The sequence below is a fragment of the Gracilinanus agilis genome, chromosome 3 (assembly GCF_016433145.1).
Source record: "Gracilinanus agilis isolate LMUSP501 chromosome 3, AgileGrace, whole genome shotgun sequence".
Classification (NCBI taxonomy): domain Eukaryota; kingdom Metazoa; phylum Chordata; class Mammalia; order Didelphimorphia; family Didelphidae; genus Gracilinanus; species Gracilinanus agilis.
Window position 1 is genome coordinate 262933721 of NC_058132.1, and position 22209 is coordinate 262955929.

Sequence of the window (22209 nt, forward strand, 5' to 3'; positions counted from 1 at the left end):
TTTCTAAATGCCAACATCATTTCCACAGCACAAAGAAATACTAGGGTAGAATTTACATGAAAAAGAATTCCATTAACCATTGTACACATATCACTATAGATGTTATTCAGGAATTTTTCAGTCATTTCCAACTCTTTGTGACCTTATTTGGGATTTTCATGACAAAGATATTGGATAGGTTAGCCATTTCCTTCTCCAGCTTATTTTTTAGACAAGGAAACTGAGACAAAGAGGATTAAATGACTTGTCCAGTGTCACACCAGACAGTAAATGTCTGAAGTCAGATCAGAAAGAAAATGTCTTCCTGACTCCTGGGTCTGAACACTATCCATTGCACCTTAAAGCTGCCCAAAGGACTTTATATACATTATTTCAATAGAGCTTCACAATAACCCTATTGGTCATGTACTTACTGTAGATTTTGATATGTCCCATTTTATAGATAAGGACATCTAGGCTCAGAGAGATTATGTGATTAGCCCAGGGTCACATAGCTAGAAAATTGTTAAACATGGAATTTGAAGTCATGTTTCTACCTCCAAGTTCAAGGTTCCTCTCAATATTCCATAGGATACGGGTTTGAAATGCATACTATGATGCAACTCCACTATGGAGAAAATATATGAAAAATAAATTTTAAAAATCACCCTAAGTGAGAAGGGGAAGAAAGGCTGTAATATGTTTCAGACTTCATATTATTTTCCTTCCCCTTGTGGTCTAGCCAAATTGGCCAACTAACTCTTGCCCAAAGATAAAAGTTCATCTCCCATCTTGTATCTTTGCACAAGTTGCCAATCTTTTCTCTTGTACCACTTAGAAGCCTTAGCCTCATTCAAGACTTCTCAGGGTCTTCCTCCTATTTGAAGCTTTTTTAGAGCCCTCTTCTCATAAAATTAGAGGCTCAGTTTTCCTCTGCATGCCCATCACTTGGAGTGATACTTTGCCCATAGTAGCCACTTCATATACACTTATTGAACTGAATCACTTAAGGTCAGGTATAGGAATGCCCACAATGGCAAAATCACAAATCTCTCAAATTTCAAAATTGCTCTATATTTGGCCTTCTTGTTTAAAGATGTTACTACTATTTCTGTTGCTTCTGAGTACATTGCACATGTGTAGGAATGTGGCCAAAAAAAAATAATGTATAATCGGTAGTTCTTTCCATATCGTATGCATGTAAAGAACATAATTTTGATTTGGTTTCTAGTAAGAGCTTTGTTGGCCCAATCTCTCGCTGTTGGCAAGACTTCCTCACTATCCCAAAAACAGTCCAATATCTTACCCTAAATAAAACACTGCATTTCTGATGGCCTTAGGCCAGATTCATCAATCAGATATTATTTCCCACCATTTCTTAAGCTATGTCAAATTACTTAATTATATAAAATCATTCTGTATCACATTCTTGCATAATCTATTTGCACCACTGCCTCCATTACCTACACACTTCTCAATTCAGTACAAATTCACAACAAACTCAGGATACAGGAATCTCTATGGCGACCAATATATCATTATTGGAGAAGTCAGAAATTTACTTCCTAATCTTCTAATGCTTTACACTCTTCACATACTCTGAAATCTAGTGACACTGACCTCATTGCTGTTTCTCAAAAAAGGCAGTCTCGCTCCTAAATCGGTGTTTTTTTACTAACTGGCCCCTACGTCTGAGACTCTCTTCCTCTCCATCTCTATCTCCTGGTGTCCTTGGCTATATTAAAATCTCAGCTCTTGTTCTGCCTTAACCTTAGCACCTTTTGTCTGAGGTCACTTCCATTTTATCATATATATATATATATATATATATATATATATACCCATATATATACCCATATATATTGTCCATTATTGTTTGCATGTTGCCTCTTCCATTAGAATGTGAGCTCCTTCAGAAACAAGGACCAATTTTTACTTTCTTTGTACCCTTAGGAATTAGGACAATACTAGCACACAGTAGGCCCTTAATAAAGGCTTCTTTGACTTGTTGACTTGACCTAGCTAAGAATTTTAGACTGTATGGTGAAAGTAAGAAATGGTTTCTGGGAAGCTGGAACAGGCTCAGCAGGTTTTATCTGAAAAAAGTGCCCTAAAGTCCTAGAAACTTGGATTTCCAGACCATGTGCTACCATTATCACCATTTTATCCACATTTCCTGTGACTCTTTCCTAATTATTTAATGACAAGAATTGGTCACCAACATTAAAATGCCAAAATTACAGAATCAGCTTCACTGGTACAGATATATGTAAAGACTGGGTAATAGAAATATTTACATGTAGCTGCTAGAAGGCACATGAATATATACGACATGCAGAAGATCCTCCTTCAAGTACATACAGCAGCAAACATTTGAATGATATTAAATAGCCTCAGACTGTTATACAAGTCTGGTGTGAAACAATCAGAAATGAGACCATCCTTCTGAATAAAGACACATCGTCCAGGATGTTGAAGAGGGAATAAAATGCTTACACTGAGTAGGAGGTTAATGATTATTTAAATCCCTTTCAACTCTAAAACACCATAAAGATAATGGAGAGGGCCAATTTAACAAATTTTCTAGACTTAACCAATGAAGAAAAGATCATTGGTCAAACACGACTCTTCTTTAATCAAATCCATATAAAGTCTCCCTGAGAATTTGTAATCAGTCAATCAACAAACATTTAATAGGCACTTACTCTGTGCCAGGCATCGTGGTAACTTCTGGGAATACAAATGCAAAGAAAGAAACAATTCCTACTCTCAAAGAGCTTACAAAAATATGTAGATGTATATAGAAGTGAATAATTAACCACTGCAGAATTCAGTTCATGCCCTGGGCTCTGCCAACCTTTTTTAAAACGTTGTTATCTGTTTAAGACTCCTCTTGATAATATGGACCAGGATGAAGAAATAATCTAAATTAAATGTATGAAATAATCTGTGAACTTCTTCTCCATTATGTTATTGTAAAATACCATTTATTTTTATGTCTAGCAAGGGGCATATTAGGCAGTTTTAGATTACATGTTCTATTGGTATCCTTGAAATGTCAAGAAGGAAGGAAGGAAACAATATGCTAAGCACTGTGCTAACTGCTTTACAAATATTAATTCATTTGATCCTCACAAACCTGGGTGGTAGTTGCTATTATTATTCCCATTTTGCAGTAGTGGAAACTAAGGCAAACAGCAGTTAAGAAACTTGCCAAAGGTCATGGAGCTAATAAGAATCTACAGCTGTATTTCAACTCAAATCTTCCTGTCTCCAGACACAGCACTTTATCCACTCCAGCCTCCTAACTACTGAGACGCATTCTAGTAAAGTCTCAAGTATATTGAGTGGCCTCTAATGGGGAACTTATGAAAGGACTAGAATAAGCATGATATGGTATGGTGGCAGAGCAGAGTTGTAATCTGAATTTTTAGAGGGGGCAAATCACATATCCTTTCAAGTATGGACATATGGTAATAGAAATGTTACAAATATATCTCTGAGTAATTGGAGCTATTCCTATACAATCATATCATTAAATCATTCCCTGGCTTATATATTTTTTAAAAACCTTTATTCAATTCATCATGTATATTTGTTAAGTACCTACTTGGATAAGATATTGGGCTGGTCACTGGGAGATGCAAAGACAAAGCAAAAACAAACAAACGAGCCAGTCAATATCCTCAAAAATCTTGTCTTCTATTGGTAGATACAACATATCAACAGATAATTAAATACCAGATAACTCAATAAGTAAGTAGGTGGTGATGATTATGATCACCATGTTAGGATAAATCAAATTCTGGGTCAAATAGGGCAATGTATTTATGTCATGCACTATACTTAAAGAACGTCTAGCTGATTTTTCTTGGGTCTTAGATAATGTGCTGGCATGACTGTCATCTTTTTAAAACAACTGTATAGTTGGCATTCCTCAACAATGTCCCAACATGTATATTTCTCTATATTCCCCACACAATGAACATAAACTGGCACTAATAAGAGGCTTCCTTCCCATCTCCTAATTTTTGTGTCTACATGAAAAATCACAAAATATCTTCACTATAATATCATGCAATTTCAAAAGGTAATTCTGAGAAGCATTTTGAGACGTTCATTCCCATCCTACCTTTGCCCCTAACTTATTTTGTGATCTTTGACTACCCCTAATCCCCTGCCAAAAAAAGTCATCAGTTTTACCCTACTTGCTTAACAGAGTATTTTCAAAAGAGATTATATATATGAAAACACCTTGAAAAGCTCTACTGAAATGAGAAGTACTAGCATTTTAAGTTATTATTATTGTCGCCATATTGTCCCACTACATAAATATCCTGTGGTTCATCATACCTTTCTTCTTCTTCTTCTTCTCTCTCTCTCTCTCTCTCTCTCTATATATATATATATATATATATATATATATATATATATATATATATAATCCTGGATCCCTACAGCTCATTTCCAGAGGGATAATTAAAAATTATCCAGGAGCATAGATATCCCATGATGCATTTCAGTTTTCTATATTTTCCTCCTCTAAGTGCAAGCAATTAAGAGATTAGTGGTTAACTGATCCTAATGACTAATGATCATTAGTGGAAAAATTGCTAGAAGACCTGAATCATCAATCTTTAATTTTTTTCCATAAAGAAAAGCTGAGGGAGGAGGAGGAAGTTGCAGAACCAAGAGAACAATTTATACATTAATAACATTGAAAGACAAACAAATATGAATGATGTAGAAACTCTAATCAATAACAATGATAATAACCATCAACAACAATGAACCATGCTGCCAACCTCACAACAAAGTGATGAGAGACCCCAGGTGCAGAATCGATATATATTTATAGATATGGTCAATGAGGGGATGGTTTTGCTAGACAGTCTATATTTGTTAAAAGGTTTTTGTCTTTCTTTTTTTTCAGCTACAGGGAGGAAATTGCAGGAAGAGAAAATAAATGCTTCTTAATTAAAAAACTAAATTTAAATAAAAGTTACATAAAAAGATGAAATTTATACCTAAAAGGAAAGACAACTTATAGCAAGTTTTATCACAATCCTGAAGGCAACAAGAAACATTATTTCACTTAATTTTCATTTGATTAAATAAATGACATTTAGTCATAATTTTTGCCATATTAATGATTATAATTTACAAAAAGTATGCCATAAAAATAACTGGAGCTTATGTATCAACATTGGTTAGGTTGCTAAGAATGAAGAGACAATGAAATTCCTATAACGTGGAAAATGGCAGGGTGGAATTCCTGCAAGATACAGGGTCAAACTTGTCTGCCATTTTCCATGTTACAATTCCACAAAGAACTAACCCTCTAAATTAAATCAACATGCATTATGATACCTGATAACTTTAATGAAAGTGTGAGAAAATGTTACACTGGACAGAAATAAGTGGGAAAGAATAATTCAGAAAAAAAGAGAGAGGCCAAAGACAAAGGTTAAGACCTTTTTATCATGAACTCTAACTTTGAAAAAAATTGGCAAGCATTACACACGTTGAATAATGAATAAAATTTTTAAATAAAATTGATTGTATTTTAACAGACAAGAAGAAACTTTTTAAAAAAGAACTTTATAAAGGAGATAATCACTGAGGGAAAGTTCTAGCCTTAAAGGACAAGAAAGCCCTTGTAGAAGGTGGAATTTTAGCCAAGATTTCAAGAATTCAGGAAGCAAGAAGACAAGAGATGCCAGAGAGAGTGTATTTCAGGCATGAGGAACAGCCAGAGAAAATGCAGAGAATCAGAGGATGGAGTATCATGCACAAGGAAAAACCCAAAGGTGTCTAAGATTTTTGTCACTAGATAGGAAAGTATAGGAAAATACTGATAAATAACTGACAAAAACAAAGAAGGGACAACAAAAATACCATCAGTCCTATCTATGATAACTTCAGCAGAAATTTAATTAATGATATTTATTGGCTTCAAGGAGATCAAAGGAATTTGGAAAGTGACAAGAAAACGTTTGCCTTACCAAACATAGATGGTTGTTGAAGACAATACCAGAGTATAATATAAAATCATTTTGTAAAATCTTATGTAGAAGGAAAGATAATAGATGATAATGAAGAATACTGTACCAAAAGGAAGGAACAGGCATTGAGTGAAAAATCAATTTAAAGAACACTGGCAAGACATTCAACTAAGCAAAGTCATTCTATGAGCAGTTAAGGACCAAAAAAAAAAAAAAGGAATAGCAAGAGAAAAATACAAACAATTTTCAAAAATTGTTATAAAAAACTTATTTTCTCTGGAAGACAGTGAAACAAACCCCAATTCTTGGGATAAATATCACATTTACTGATATACCTTCTATGGGAAAGTATAAATGAAATTAAAAAAGAACAAAGATACATAAAAAACAGTACAAGAAAGAAGATCTGAGCTAGAGGTCTTACAACTGTGTCTAAGTTGTCTATCAAAGTGTCAAGGGGGAAAGGAAAAATACCAAAGTTATGGCAAGAAATCTCAGTTATTATTAAAACAAAAACCAAAAAGTGAGTGAGAAAAGAATACTATCCAGTCCATCTGATATTACTCCTCTTTGATAAAAAATATTTCTAAAGGTTATTTATATATGTATTGAGATCACTTTGGATGCTCATATTAATTAATAAGTAATAAGCAGAATTTCATTTATAATATCCAAAAATGAATCATATCTCTACAATTTTATAATTTATTGAAAGATGCAAAAAATATAAGATCCCACAGTTATTTATTGATTGTAAATATAGTTTATCTTTCCATTTACATGCAATAACAATTTTCCACATAAGTTTTCTTAAGTTATATGATCCAAATTATCTCCTTCCTCCTTTCCCTCCCTCTTTCCAGAGCTGGTAAGCATTTTAATCTACATTATAAATGTATTTTCTTGCAAGTATATTTCCATACTGTTCATTGATATAAGAGAATGCTCATATACAATCAAAACACCAAAACAAAAACCCAAATAAACTAAAGTCAAAAATCATATGCTTAGATCTGCATTCTGACTCCAACAGTTCTTCTGCTGAAGGTGGATGACATTCTTTGTCATAAGTCCCTGAGAATTGTCCTGGATCATTGTTTTGCTGAGAGTGACTAAGTTTTCCACAGCTGATCATTCCACATTACTGTTATTACTATGTACAATGTTCTCCAGGTTCTGCTTATTTCACTTTGCATCCATTCATGTTTATTCATTAATTATTAAAAAAAACATTTTATTTAGAGCAAAATGCCCTTTTCAACAAGATATTTCCAATTCATATATTAAAAACATTCACAATTCCTTAAAATTTGTAACACAAAGAAACAGAATAGAGAAATCAGTGACAAGGTACTGCTCTGAGTTTAGCTGCATGATTACATTTTAAGAGTTCATCTTAACAACAGCAGTTGATCTATCCTGAAGACATAGGAGATAACTATTACAAATTAAATCTATTTACCAAGGAACAAGGAAGTATAATAACCATATGGATTTGCCTTTCTTTGGTTACTCAACTATAGGGATCATGTTATGTAAGCTGAACTAAAAATGATAGATTCAGTTAAGATAGGATCCTAAAATGTAGTGAGAATTCTAACATGATATCACAGCAGGGCCAAGTTTGTTGAGTACTGAATATTATTGTGCTCCAGCACAACCCAATTCCATATGAGAATATCTTGAAATCAGAGGGTACTTTATAACACTGACTTGTACAATAAGGCATAGAAGACTTAAAATCCAATAGTCAATGACTTTGTTGTTTGGAAAACATTTATAAGCAGAGTCAATATGCCATGGAGAATGTTCATTTGTATTTTGATTAAGCCTAACTCATCAGGGTATAAGTACACAAATATTTCCCTGAAGAGTTTTCTTTTTTTTTTTTAACCCTTAACTTCTGTGTATTGGTTCCTTGGTGGGAGAGTGGTAAGGGTGGGCAATGGGGGTCAAGTGACTTGCCCAGGGTCACACAGCTGGGAAGTGTCTGAGGCTGGATTTGAACCTAGGACCTCCCGTCTCTAGGCTTAGCTCTCAGTCCACTGAGCTACCCAGCTGCCCCCCCTGAAGAGTTTTCTAATGATAGTTTTCACAGACATGAGAAAGTTTCTCAGGATATTAATCTACTATTTTCTCAATAATTAACCCTATTCAGGTAATTTTTTACTTGATGTACATAAGTGACCTTTGAGTATTCTTTCCTTTCCATGAATGACCCCTTATATCCTTTATATGCTATACAAGGTTTCATAGGTCAGAAATCATTTTATATGATTTAGAAAACCTTCCAGATAGTCTCTGGATAAAAGATGCATATAAGGCACTAAGTTCTGAGATTCTTCATTAAATCTATTCATCAGAAACATTATAGAAATAAAACACTGTATCATTAGAACATAGAAGATCCATTATCAAAGGCCCTTTAATATGTAGCTCTGGTGGGCCCAATATAGGAACTAAAGTCATAAATCAAGACATCATACACCGAATGGACAATCATGGGTAGATTATAATCTTTATCATGGAAGAAAACTGCCAAATAGATTCATTAACAGAGCCATTTCATTCTCCACTATTGAAATACAAGTATGTGAACTCTTACACATCTTTCCTTGTGATATAGAAACTACCACATCATTTATTCTTGTGAAATCTTGTCCATGTGTCACAAATATTTCATTTTAAAATATACCTACTAACATCTCACTTATTTTTTTTTTCATTTTTCTCCTCTCCTGTCATCTCCCTCTTTTCTATGTATGTGGGTAGAGGAGTAAAGAGGTTCTTTTCTGAATGTGCAGAAGGACAGGGATGGAGAGGTTATAACTAGCATTGACATTATTTTTGTCATCTCTTCCCTGTCTTTGATGGTCAGTTACTTGTCAATACTTGTCATGTACTCTACCATCCAGCAGAAAAGTCTTCTTGACCTTCATACTGTTCCTAGGCACATGACACTCTATCTGTCCTGACACTGTGCATGTTCTCTAGGTGACTGTCTCCCTCTGGCATCTCTGTCTCCTCACTTCCCTGGATTCCTCAAAATCCCAGCTAAAATTCCACTTTCTACAAGGCTTTCTCAATTGCCCTTCATGCTAGAGCTTTTCCTCAGAATCACAGACAGCTAGAACTAAAAGTTTCCTTAGAGATGACCTGGATCAGCTCCTTCATTTTATAAATGAGGAAACTGAGGCCCAGAAAAATAACTGGACTTGGCCAATATCACTCAGCTAGCAGAGCCAGTTTACAGACATAGCCAGGACATCTGACTGCATTCCAGTCCTTTTCTCTCTGCCATGCTGACCATAAAGACAATAGAGATGATTATACTAACTCACATTTATTCATTGCTCCACAATTTATAAAACAATTTCCTTATAAATGGCCATATTAAAATATAATCTTTAAGCAAGGTGGAAATACTGGAAGTAAAGGCTAATACTTAATCATAACTAGTGTGGAAAGGATAGAGGCCATCATACTTTTAAAAAGCCTCATTATAATAACAATTACTCTAAAACAAGACTTATTCAAACTCTGACCCATCTTGGATGTCTTTTAATGTAGTTTGGGCCCAAAGAAACTTTATTACAATAAAATTTACCTATCAGAAGGTCCCGTAAGATAAAGCACCTAAGATAACACTGTTATAAGAATTCAATGAACCAAATTATTAATATAGGGGACATCCCCAAAGTCTTTGTATAATTTAAAACTAATAATACTTTAAAGCTTTTTGAAATTTAACTTCATGCTTTTAAAGCATTATTAACTTTAACTGCCCTAAGACTTTGGGGACACCCTATGTATTTTATTCTAAGCTTTAATTTTCTCTTGTAAGGTTTAATAGCTTTAAATCATACTGTCATAGGACACTTTATATTCTAGATTAAACTTTAATATTCTGTTCTTAGCTTTAATAGCTTACAACTGCACTAAAACTTTTGGGACACTCTTATTATATTCTATCCTATATTATATTTCATGAAAAGGAAATAATACCCAAAAAACAGTCATAATTAGCCAGTACCCTATTTTTTAAACCCTTAGGGCTAGGCAATGGAGGTTAGGTGACTTGCCCAGGGTCACACAGCTAGGAAGTGCCTATGGCCAGATTTGTTCTCATGACCTCCCATCTGTGGACCTGATTCTTTTAATCCACTGAGCTATCCAGCTGACCTCCAGCACCATGTTCTAAAACATACTTGGTAGATACTGGTGAATAAGCAATAAGATTTTTTAAATTATATACAATGGAATAATCAAATTAAAATAACCATTAAAATATTTATGATGTATGTTAGCTATAAAAGGTAGCATAAACAAAGTTATAAAAATTACCATAACACAATATATTTCTTTAATGGGTCTATCACACATGGTCACTATTATAGCAACCCAAACTTCTTTCAGAGTGCCTTTATAATTTTAATTCTAAAATTTCACTGCACCTTAAAATAGGCCAGTTAAAAATCTACAACAAAACATTTTTAAAGCAGTATGTTAAGTTTACATAATATAGATCACATTATACTCTAAGAATGTATACAGTATCATTTAATATATCAAAGAAATCCTTTTCGGTGGAATTTTAATGGAAAATAAATATACTGTAATAGATATTTTAGATACATTAGAGAAAAATTAAAATAATCACAGATCCCACCAATAGAAAAAGATGCTTTTAAACATTTTAATTGTGTCTCATTATATAATAATTCATATTAACATATGACTTTTTAAATTCCCACATAATTATATAAGTATATATATCATAAATATATATATATAGAGAGAGAGAGAGAAAAGTTTAGTCATCACAAAGCTAAAAGTAGTCAATTAAGTGCCTAATCACATTTGGTTAATTCTTCTTTAAAATACTAATAGATAGTACCCATTTTTCATATTTTATTTCACTTTATATGGCTTCTTTGAAAATTTTTGACAGAGTTTTCAGGACAGCTAGGTGGAGCAGATGGATAGAGTGCTAGACCTAGAGTCAGGAACTCTCATCTTCTTGAGTTCAAATCTGGTCTCAGACACTTACTAGCTAGGTGACCATAAATTCAGTAAATCGTAATTGCCTCAGTTTCCTAATCCATAAAAAGCCAAAGAAGGAAATGGCAAACCACTCCAATATCTTTGCCAAGAAAATTCCAAATGAACTTGTGACAAGTTGAACATGATTGAACAAGAAATTTATCTTAAGAAATATTTAACTTCTTTCTTCAGTTTATTTTAATATTACATACTTTGTTATTTCCCAGTATACTATAAACTGAGGTGAATTTCTTACTTGTAAGCATAGAAAATATTTCAAATTAAATTAAAAGTACTAGCATTTCATTTATGTCAGTTTGACTTTTTTTTTCAAAAATGTTTCCCTTTCTTCTTAAAATTGATACTATCAATTCCAAGGCAGAACTGTAAGGAATAGACAAGTGGGTACTTGACTTTCCCAGAGTCACACAGATAGGAAATGTCTGAAGCCAATTTGAACCCAGGATCTCCCATCTCCAGGCCTGGCTTTCTATGTATCCACTTAACCCACTTAGCTGTCCCTCAGAATTTGAAATGGGAGTTTCACACTGTGGGAGTTTATGAATTATCTCATAAAATAAAATGATGTACTTTGCAAATGTTAATAGCTCTAAAAATATTTTTATTGTTGTTATTCTAAGATTGAAAGGCAGTTTAACACAGTAAGGAGAGATAGCCTTAGAATCACTTTGTGATTCTGGGAAAATCATTTAGCCTCTCTATGTCCTGGGTAACTCTCTTAAAGAATAAATTACCAAGCAGCACTGATTTGTATAGGTAAAGGGAATTTCCACAGCAGGAGTTTCTCACATCAGTAAAATCACAGATCCAGACAAAACTAAATTTTAAGGGTGAATATGTATTTATTATTGATGTCTAAATGAATCATTAGAAATCTTTTGTTTAAGTTTTACCATTTGAAATATAGAATTTTTCTTATTCTTATTTTTATATTATTTTATATTTCATATTATTTTAATTTTATATTATTTATATTATATTTATATTATTTTTAATATTTTATATTATTTTCCTTATATGGAGTTTTTCATTAATTGGGGGAAATGATAGAAGAAAACTCCAGATTAAGGTTATTTTCCTATGTAGCAGACACGTAGATGTAGCTATGACTTTCTTCTTCTTTAGTCCAGCAGGCATTTAAGCAGAATGGATTGATGACTTAAAGGAAAGAGGGGCATATAGAGCTGAGGTGACAAACTCAAATAAAGAGTGAGATCATTTATGTATATAAAAGCATCCCTATACACCTCATGTTGACTTAGTTTTAAATGATGCCCATGTTTTATCGTACTTTTATTTATTTTGTTAAATATTTTCCATTTACACTATAGTCTGGTTGAACCCCTTGTGTGGGAGTGTTGATGGCCACATGTGGCCCATGACTCTTATGTTTGACACTTCTAATTTATAATAGGAATGCATTAATGCTATAAGGATACTTGGTACATGGTCTTCTGCCAAAAAAAAAAAATAAGAAATAAGATCTGACTTTGATAGGAACACCCAATTTCTACTGCAGAAACTTTATTACATAACTAGCTGTAATCAGTTTTGTCAAAGAAATTGAACATGAGAGTGACAGCAAGGAAGGAGTTAGACATCTGAGAAAATGTCAATGAAATGGATTATATATTCAAGGTTCCCTTTCTCTGATTTTTTTAGAATAGGTTTACTGTTAAATCAAATGTACTTTCTGTCTCCTTACTCCTCCTTTCTACTTATCTCCAACTTTTTTCTCATTTTTGTCCCCCTTCTTTCCTAGAAAAGTTCAGCGTTTTAATAATCTAAAAGTTCTTAAACCAGAGCCCACAGATCCCTCTGTGAATAGATTTCACAAGATCTGTAAAATTGCATCTTTATTTTCACTAACCACTATCTGAAATGTAGCATTTCCTTAAATTATTTTAATACATTGTTCTGAAAAGAGGTATATAGGCCTTCATCAGACTGCCAAAGGGGTCCATAACAAAAATACAAACAAACCAAAAAAAAAACTGGTTGAGAATGTTAAAACGGACAACTTTACTGAGTCATCTGGGCCACTGTACCCATTCAACCTAGTTCATCATACGTAACTTGTATTTTTATTTAAAAGTTTCCTTTGAGCTATGTTGATAATGATAAAGGCTAGGAAAGGGTTGCTTGAAACAAATGCCACAACATACTTCCCAAGTGTAAACATAGCCTTTGTGTCAACATCCTGAGAATCCTTCTGTCTTCTCTCCTATCTGCAATAAATAAACTATCTAGCCTCTCATTAGATGTGAAACAGAAAACTACTTTAAAGGAATGTATCAAAGGGGGATTGGCCTCCTAGGGCCAGGCATTCTAAAATATTTGACCAGATATGTAGCAAAAGAACAAAACTACTTTTGCCATTAGTCTGAAAAGGTCTTGTTATAGAATTCAAGATTGTGGTCCCAGGAAATGTCTTGATCTCCCTTTAATGGCATTTGAGATGAGTTAGTTATAGTTTTCTTTTTTTAATTTTTAAAGACATTATGCGTATAACATTTAGTACCTTTAACATCAAGAACTTATTTCCAGAGAAATGAAAAGAAATCCAAGAAAAGAATGAATTCTCCTTTTTAAATTTACCTTAAGTAATACACTTCCTTCTTGCCAATCTAGGGCTTTAGTCTTCATAATTATTATTGATACTAAATTTTAAAATATTTTTTCCAGTGTGTCTTGGGTTTGAGAAAAAGAAAAAGAAAATCCAAACTAACAAAACAAGTCAATTTGGGGGTTGTTATTTGCATTACAAAAAAGCACACCCTACAATCCCATTAATGCTTTCTCTAGTGTTTATGAAATTTGATTTAAACTACTAAGTATTTGGGGCATATTATAACTTCTCAGAAACATATCTAGTGTATATATCAAAATCTGTTTCTAAAAGTATTTCATTTAACCACTTTCCTATGTGGTGAGTCCTTTATAGAATAAGGAGCTAGTTTAAAGGATTAGGAATCTCTTCATTACATCTGCTCCCTTCACAGCATCCCACCTCCCTACCAGCCTCTGTTTCTTCCACAGTATGGCATAGTGGGAAAAGAAGTAGAGTAGGTGTTCTAAGACAGATAGACAGATTCTCAGCCCAACTTTACTATTTTCTTATTTTGGACAAGTTCCTAAAACTCAGTTTCCTTGTCTGTAAAATTGGAATAACAAAATCTAATTCAAACTGGTGTGGGATTATGTATTCAAGAATTCTTTTCTATCTATACATGGGTGCCTAAAACCCTACCATTTCTACTTCCAATACTTAATTTAATTTATGTCTTTCTTCTCCTCTTCCCTGTGGACATGCAAACACTTGTCACTTTGGAAAGGCAAAATTATAAACCTTATTCATCATTTATACTTTTGTGTGAATAAATTTATTAAATACACACCAGGGAACAAATCAACTTGACTGAGTGATGGGGAGCGTATTCCTAACGTGAGGAAAGGGACCCAGAAAATACAAGAGACATATTTCACCAACTTAACAAGCTTGAGTAGGGTTACCATTCCCATAAGAAATAAGTATTATTTTCCCTTCCACAGAATTCCCTTTTATCTTAAGTTTATCATATCCTTATCCTTTACCTCATCTTATAGCGGGGTAGTCACACTACCAAATTGCTAGCAATTCAGATCCCTCTTGAGTCCATATAATTAAATGACCCATATCTAGAATCACAATACCCAACATATCCCTTGTACTTTTATGACCACCATTACTTCTAAGAATAGCCTTAACACATTTATCACACAATGTAGAGTCATGTGCACAGTAAGCATTGTTTAAGAGGAGTTATTTTCATTTTACTGATGGAGAAACTGAAGCACAGAGCCCCAAGTAAACACTGAGCTTAAACTCATTCTTAGAAAAATAGATGATAATAATAATAGAATATATTGATAATATCAATCAGAAATTTTATATGCAATTTACTTTTTGTCAATGCTCCCTATTTTGATAGCTTGTGAACAGGTCTCTATTAAAATGAAAATCTACCAGGTCAAAAAAGAACTGATCTAGTATTTTAGCTCTCTGAGTAGTGAATTTGAGTCTTAGCTCAGCCAATCAGATGCCCCACCCTCCAAAAAGGAACCAGTCCAAAATGGTTTAATTCCGTGGTCTTATGTAAAAACGGCCTCTCTTACTTCTCAAAGATTTCTTAAAAAGTATTTGAATAAAATATCATCTCATGCCAAATTTATCTATGTACCATTATTGATAGATTGACAAACATACATTCATATGAATTTATTATACAGTCAACTCATGATTATCTACAGTGATACAGGGGGAAGTCAACAAAAAATAAGAAAAAATAAACAGGTAATTTTCCCCCCAGACCCAAAAGCTCTTTCTCTTCTCCTCCTGCATTAGATTATTCATCATATTTTTTCTAGACTTTTCCACTTCATAACCTGTTTCTATATAAACCAGCTTTAAAATTAGTTTGTAATCACTAGTTACATATATATATACATATATATGTGTATATATATGTACACACACACAGAGAGAAACGCTGATAGCAGGAGGCAGTAACTTAATACTCACTAACAGGGAAATTGACATCAATTGAATTTTTCAGCCAATAAACTGCAAGGTAAATAACACATGATGAGATGAGATAATCAAGAGTTGGCTAGAAGTTAGTTCTATTTGGTAGGAGATCTGCAACTTCTATTTTTGCAAAGTATACGAAATTTGATTCAATATGAATCAAATCATATTTGTCCAAATGTAATATTTGATCTGTCCCTCCTAGTTACAATTATTTACAAAGTGAATGGCAAAGCTGTAGCACCCAATGTACATCATACATGCATTATTAATGATGGCATAATATCCATTTTTTAAAACTAACCCACACTCTGAGTTTCAAAGCATGCTTCCTCTTCTCCTTCCCTTTCTCTGTTTTTACTGCCAATTCAAAATACTTAATATTAACAATGTGCAAACCAACTCATAAATATTCTGGGTACTGTTCTGAACTCTTTGCAGTACATGACATTTACAAATACCAAGGCTATTTCCAGAGCAAAACTTCTGTTAATTATAATTAATATATGGATCAGCAATGGCAGTCCAAATTGACACTCAAGATTCTTCCTGAAAGGTGATTTCCTTTCTGGTTATATTGCCTTTCATTAGTTACATTTGATTAATTGTTACTTTCTATTATATTTGCCTATAGTGTAATGCAATATAACATCACAAGAAATAAAGGACAGTAAAGTTTTATAGCCACTACAAGCTTAACAAGACATTTACGTTCAGTTGGAATGCCTGAAATTAATCCAGGAAAGATATATTTCAGTGAAAATTATTACACATTCAGAAAGCTAAACATTCCTTACCCAGAGCAAAGTAAAAAAGACTCCCAACAACCTCTCAATTGGCACTATTGTTTTAACTACACATCCTATTGGGCAAGGATTATATTTTGTGCAAATTAAGACAACCTGTATGCTGATGGTATGAAACTTTTTACTTTTTCCTCCCTCAGGTCCTAAAGGGGTTTCCAGAATGTCTACAAGCTGACATTTGCCTGCATCTCAACCAGACTTTACTTCAGAACTGCAAAGCTTTTCGGGGGGCCAGTAAAGGTTGCCTCCGAGCTTTGGCTATGAAGTTTAAGACAACACATGCACCTCCAGGAGATACCCTAGTACACTGTGGGGATGTCCTCACTGCACTTTACTTCTTATCCAGAGGCTCCATTGAAATCCTCAAAGATGACATTGTCGTGGCTATTCTGGGTAAGTGCCTTAGAATGAGAGGGTGAGAAAGTCAGTTCTTTGCCAAATTTTTCCACAGCTTGTGTAGAAAACTTCTTGGCCATGATTTTTAAGGACTGGTCTACATTTATGATTGCTATTTTCATTCTGATTAATTTAAACACTTTGTTGAATTCATATTCAACTCTTAACAAGCTCTCTTGTCAACCTTTCTCCATGTGTGTTTAACCGATGTAAAAATTATGTGGAACTATCCTGTTCTCAGCAGCTTCTTATGTGTGTGAGGATAAGGTATGGGAATGGTCTTTTGTCAGTATTTTATCTTGATGTTTGCAGTTTTTGTATTCCTAGTTGCTCCTGTGAGCCATTAAGATAGAAGGCATGGGCATGGCATGATTATGGTTGTTTCATAGCTTGATGGTTTGGGATTTTAATTGGCTTTTTGTCTTGTAGTATCTCACATCTCCCCATTCTCCAATAAGGAGAACAGGGCTTTGTAACCTGGGGCAGAGTAAAACTGATTGCTTTTCTAAGGTTGTATACATCACACCTAGGGAGAGAGATGAAGAGATTATTTTTTAAAACTAAAATAGCACTTGTTTGTGATTATGAATGAAAGGTCATATCTTATGTCACTCTTAAAAGTTAATTAATTTAGAGGCAGCTAGGTGGCTCATTAGATAAAGAGCCAGGTCTGTAGACAGGAAGTCCTAGGTTCAAATCTGGATCAGACACTTCCTAGCCACATAATCCTTGGCAAGTCACCTAACCCCAATTGCCTAGTCCTTACCACAATTCTGCCTTGGAACCAGTACTTAGAATCTATTCTAAGATAGAAGTTAAGAGGTTTTTTTATAAGTTTATTTTATTTTATTTAATAGCAACTCTATTACTTTTTTATTTGAAAAGTCTCCTCAATATCATAGCTCATACCATAGTACTATACCTGAACTGCTCCTTACAAAATTTATTATTTTCCAGTAGAAAACATGTGATTTGTCACATGTTTATATGAGTGTGTGATTTGAGGTTTTGGTATCAAAGTATTACTCTTTTAAAAAATAAATAATATGGAAATGGCTTCAAGTGATAATATACATTTGTATAACCCACTGGAATTGCTTGTCAATTCCAGGAGAGGGGAGGAATGAAGGGAGGGAGAAAACATAAATCATATAACCATGGGGGTAAAAAAAGTTTTTTTCAACTATGATTTTGTCCTTTTCCACCTGACCAAACCTCCCTTTAAGTTGTAAGCTCCTTGAGAACAGGACTTATATTTTATCTGTCTCCTCAGGGTCTAGTACATACTAGATATTTAATAAATATTTTGCCATTTATAACAATATTAATTATTGTATTCAAGGTAAAGGAAGAGTAGATAAAGCCAGTCTTCCTCTCCTTCTGCCTCCCAGTTACAGAGGTGGGAATTCCAGAAAATAACCAATTTACCCATCCCCTACCCTCTCTGTTCTTGCTGGAAAAAAGCATCTAAGTTACCTGGGAGTTATTCTCCCACTTCCACCTCTCCTAAAGGAAAAATAATGGTAATCATTCGTTTTAATAGATTTTTTAAAAATCCTTTCTTTTAGCTTCTTTGAGTGTCTAAATCTTGTTTATTTGGTAAAAATGGGCTGGCTGGAGACCAGTTTTTTGTTATATCTGTAAATAAGGATTCTCTTAGGTAATTAAGTCAGTAATCTAGCACCATATTGGGTTACATGGCAAAGGAGGAAGAGAAACTCCTAGTGTTCAAAAGACCCACACCTTCTCCTGATTAAGGTCTGAAACTTCTAATCAGAAAGGCTTTGAAAAGGGACATCCTGAAGAGCATCAAATTAAGTTATGGTCTCTAGAGAATTTTAATTGTAACAGTCCAGCACCTGGCACATAGTAAACACTTAAAATTACTTGTTCCTTTCCCTCTCCCTTTCTATTTCCTTTCCTTTTCCCTTGGTGCAGATGACTTTTTTTATCTGAGTGTAGGACATTTACCAAATTTTATCATATCAAATATGAGCCATTATTCTAGCCTGTTGATATCTTTTTGAATCTTAGCTTTGGATGCCAGTATGTTAGCCAGCCTTCATAATTTTCTGCAACCTAGAAATCTGATAAACACACCATCTATGTTTATCAATGTAATTGGTTTTTTTGAATATTAAATAATGCAAAGAACACATTTCTGAGATACTTCCTTAGATGCCACTCTTGAAGTTTATATCAAGCTTTTAATGACTGCTTTTTGGGTCAGGCACTTCAACCCATTCTGAATATACCCAACTGTACTGTCATGAAGCCAGGTGCTTCTCAACCTTTTTTAATATAACAATGCTTTTTAAGGTCAAAAAACTTTCCTCAAATTCCCAAGCGTTTGTAAAATGTGCTAGAAACATAATGAATTTCATAAAGCCTTTAAATGAATTTTGATTTTATTGATTACAACTATATGTATGAGATATTTATTATTTCAGAATATGTACTTATTTAACTTGATTCAATTTGTTAATCACTTACTGAATCTGATTGCATTTTTTCTTGAAACTAAAGATCAAAATAGTAGTGCCTATATGTCAAATCAAAGACTCCTTAGAATGTTTTCTACCACTATGGAGGGTCTTTGCAGGGTCTAAATGGAAAGGAAACTCTCTAGAGATCAGAGATTAACCTTTTTGTGTCATAGACACCTTTGGTAAACTGCTGAAGCCTATAGACATATTTTCAGAATTATATGTTAAAATGCATAAAATAAAAACATAATATTAAAAGGAAATTGATTTATTGAAAAAATTCATGGATCCTGGAAAATCCATCCCAAGTTAACAACTCCTTCTGTAGGTAAAAGGTAGGTGGCTCAGGGGATTGGGAGTCAGGCTCAGAAATGAGAGAGGTCCTAGGTTCAAATCTGGCCTCAGACACTTCCTAACTGGATGACCCTGGGCAAGTTACTAAATCCTCATTGCCGAGCCCTTACTTCTCTTCTGATTTAGAACCAATTACAAAATTGATTCTAAGACAGAAGGTAAGTTATTTAAAAAATAACATCTTCTATATATGATAAGATCCTATGGTGTTCCTATTTGCAGATGAAATTGTATTGATTTCATCCGGTCCTGGACCAGTGCAATAACTGAGTTAATGGAATCCATAATCATTCAAAGAGAGATTCAATGCAATTATGAAATGTGCATATGAAAACATGAGTGCGCAAGAAATGTTTCTTGTCTGGACAATGATATACAGCTGGTTGAACAACTCAGAGAGATGGTTCATCATTATGTGTATCTTGAACAGACAATGGAGACTGATAGTAACCTGGACCCAGAATTTAATAAGAGAAGCAGATCAGGTTGGGTTGCCTTTGGGAAATTGTACAATATTTTAATGAGCCCAAGGTTCTTCCTGTAACAAATAACTTTAAATTCAATATTATTCTTGTGATGTGGTATGGTTTAGTCATAGGATAATAGAATCTTAAAAGAATTAAAATGGTGGTTCACACAAAAGACAATTGGAGGCTCATTGAAGGTGTTAATCAACTATGATATATTACCAGTACAGAATTGCTCAAGAGGAATGGAATAAAAGCTATATCAAAGATATATGATCAGTGGGCAGCTGGGTAGCTCAGTGGAGTGAGAGTCAGGCCTAGAGACAGGAGGTCCTAAGTTCAAACCCGGCCTCAGCCACTTCCCAGCTGTGTGACCCTGGGCAAGTCACTTGACCCCCATTGCCCACCCTTACCACTCTTCCACCTATGAGACAATACACCGAAGTACAAGGGTTTAAAAAAAAAAGATATATGATCAGAAAAAGAGGTGGGCAATAAGGGATAAGGGATATTGGGCAAGAGAAAGAAATTACCAATGAACAGTCTGCATTTCCACTGGTATCTAAATGTCAAGAAACCTAGAGAAGGCCCCTAGTATGTTGAGCAAACCCTTGCAAAGGACTTAGACAAGAGTCTCACGGTATATGAAGGCATCACAGAATTGTCATTTGTATCATTGTCGGGACTATCCACATTGGTGTTATAATATATACATTGAGGTATCAAAATATATAAAGCTATAGCAAATATAACATTAATAGTTAAAGTTATGGCTATTGCTATGGAGCACCAGCTTATATTGGTCTCACCAGTACTGTACCACCACAAAATATTACCTACCATCTTTATTTCTGGGGATTTAACCAACCATGTGATATTAGAATAGGAAGCTCTTTTTTGTTTTATTTTTTGTGGTTTTAGCCTATGTGCGTGCCATTGAATGACCACTTAGCTCCACTTAGTCCCTTCCTCTACTACTTTATATAGTTTGAATTAAACAAAAAGTTAAGAATACAATCACAATAACTCAGAACACCCAATAAGAAAAATTACTAAAATATAGGCAGAGATTTGGCTCTTCACCCTATTCTGGATTTATTTATCTCTAGCTAAATCCTCTTTATGGCTAAAAAAAATCCAGGTTATCAGAAATGTTAGCGTAAAGAAAATAGTAGCACATGCTATATTAACTGTCAATAGACATTAGGAGAGGAAGTTGAGGGGAAGAGCAAACTTTTCCTTGGAACTTCTCTCATTCCCTATACCTTTAATTTTAGCCTGAGTCTTATGCATTGAGAGCCCTTTAGGGGTCAGTGACCCTCCTCATTTTCTCCCTTTTTCTCTCTACTTTCTCTTTTCCTTATATGCCATTCATTGGCCCTGAATCACTGAATATTTCTGGCTCAGCTCTTTTTAGGTCTCCCTTCTTTGTCTCAGTCTGTCTCTCAAAGACTGTGTATCTCTTAAAAAATTCTGATATTTGATTCAGTTCTGTTTTCTGGCTCAAAGATGGAGGTAGACACAAATCATTTTCATGGTTGAAAGAAGAATGCTTGTTCATCTTTACTACAAATTCCAAAATATCTTTTGGTTCTCAATCTCCTATTATATAACAAAGAGAAGATAAATACATGGTCTCTTAAGAACAAAATCAGGAGAGCTAATAATTCATAACTGACCAACACTTTCAAGGAAATTAAGCCCAACAACAAAAAAAGGATCTTTTTATGGGGGTTTTGTTTGCATATTTGTTTCATTTTTGGTTTTGTTGGGGAAAATAAGAACAAAGAAGGAATATGTCCCATGGCTCAATGGGATGACTACAGATGACAGAAAGAAGGCAGTACCAATCAACTGTTTTCTTTTTCCTGTCATGCAGAAAGATCTTGATCTGAACAAGGCCAGAAAAAAAGTTAATAGGGAATTCATATAAAAAATAAGAAGAGAGATCATTAGAGAAGACAAAGCTGCCCTTGATAAGTTTGAATCACTAGCCTCATATGAGCTACAGACTCATGTACATTTAAAAAAAGAATATATTTTTGCTGAATTACTATCAGTGATCATCATCAAAGTCACTAATAA

General features: G+C 33.9%; 1 protein-coding gene across 1 annotated transcript in view; it reads left to right on the forward strand.

Moving 5' to 3' along the window:
- Positions 1-22209, forward strand: part of KCNH7 (potassium voltage-gated channel subfamily H member 7) — a 606664-nt gene that overhangs the window by 542928 nt on the left and 41527 nt on the right. Inside the window, exon 10 of the mRNA XM_044666562.1 lies at positions 16562-16814. Coding sequence (XP_044522497.1) covers positions 16562-16814 — 253 coding nt within the window. The remainder of the gene's footprint in view (positions 1-16561; positions 16815-22209) is intronic.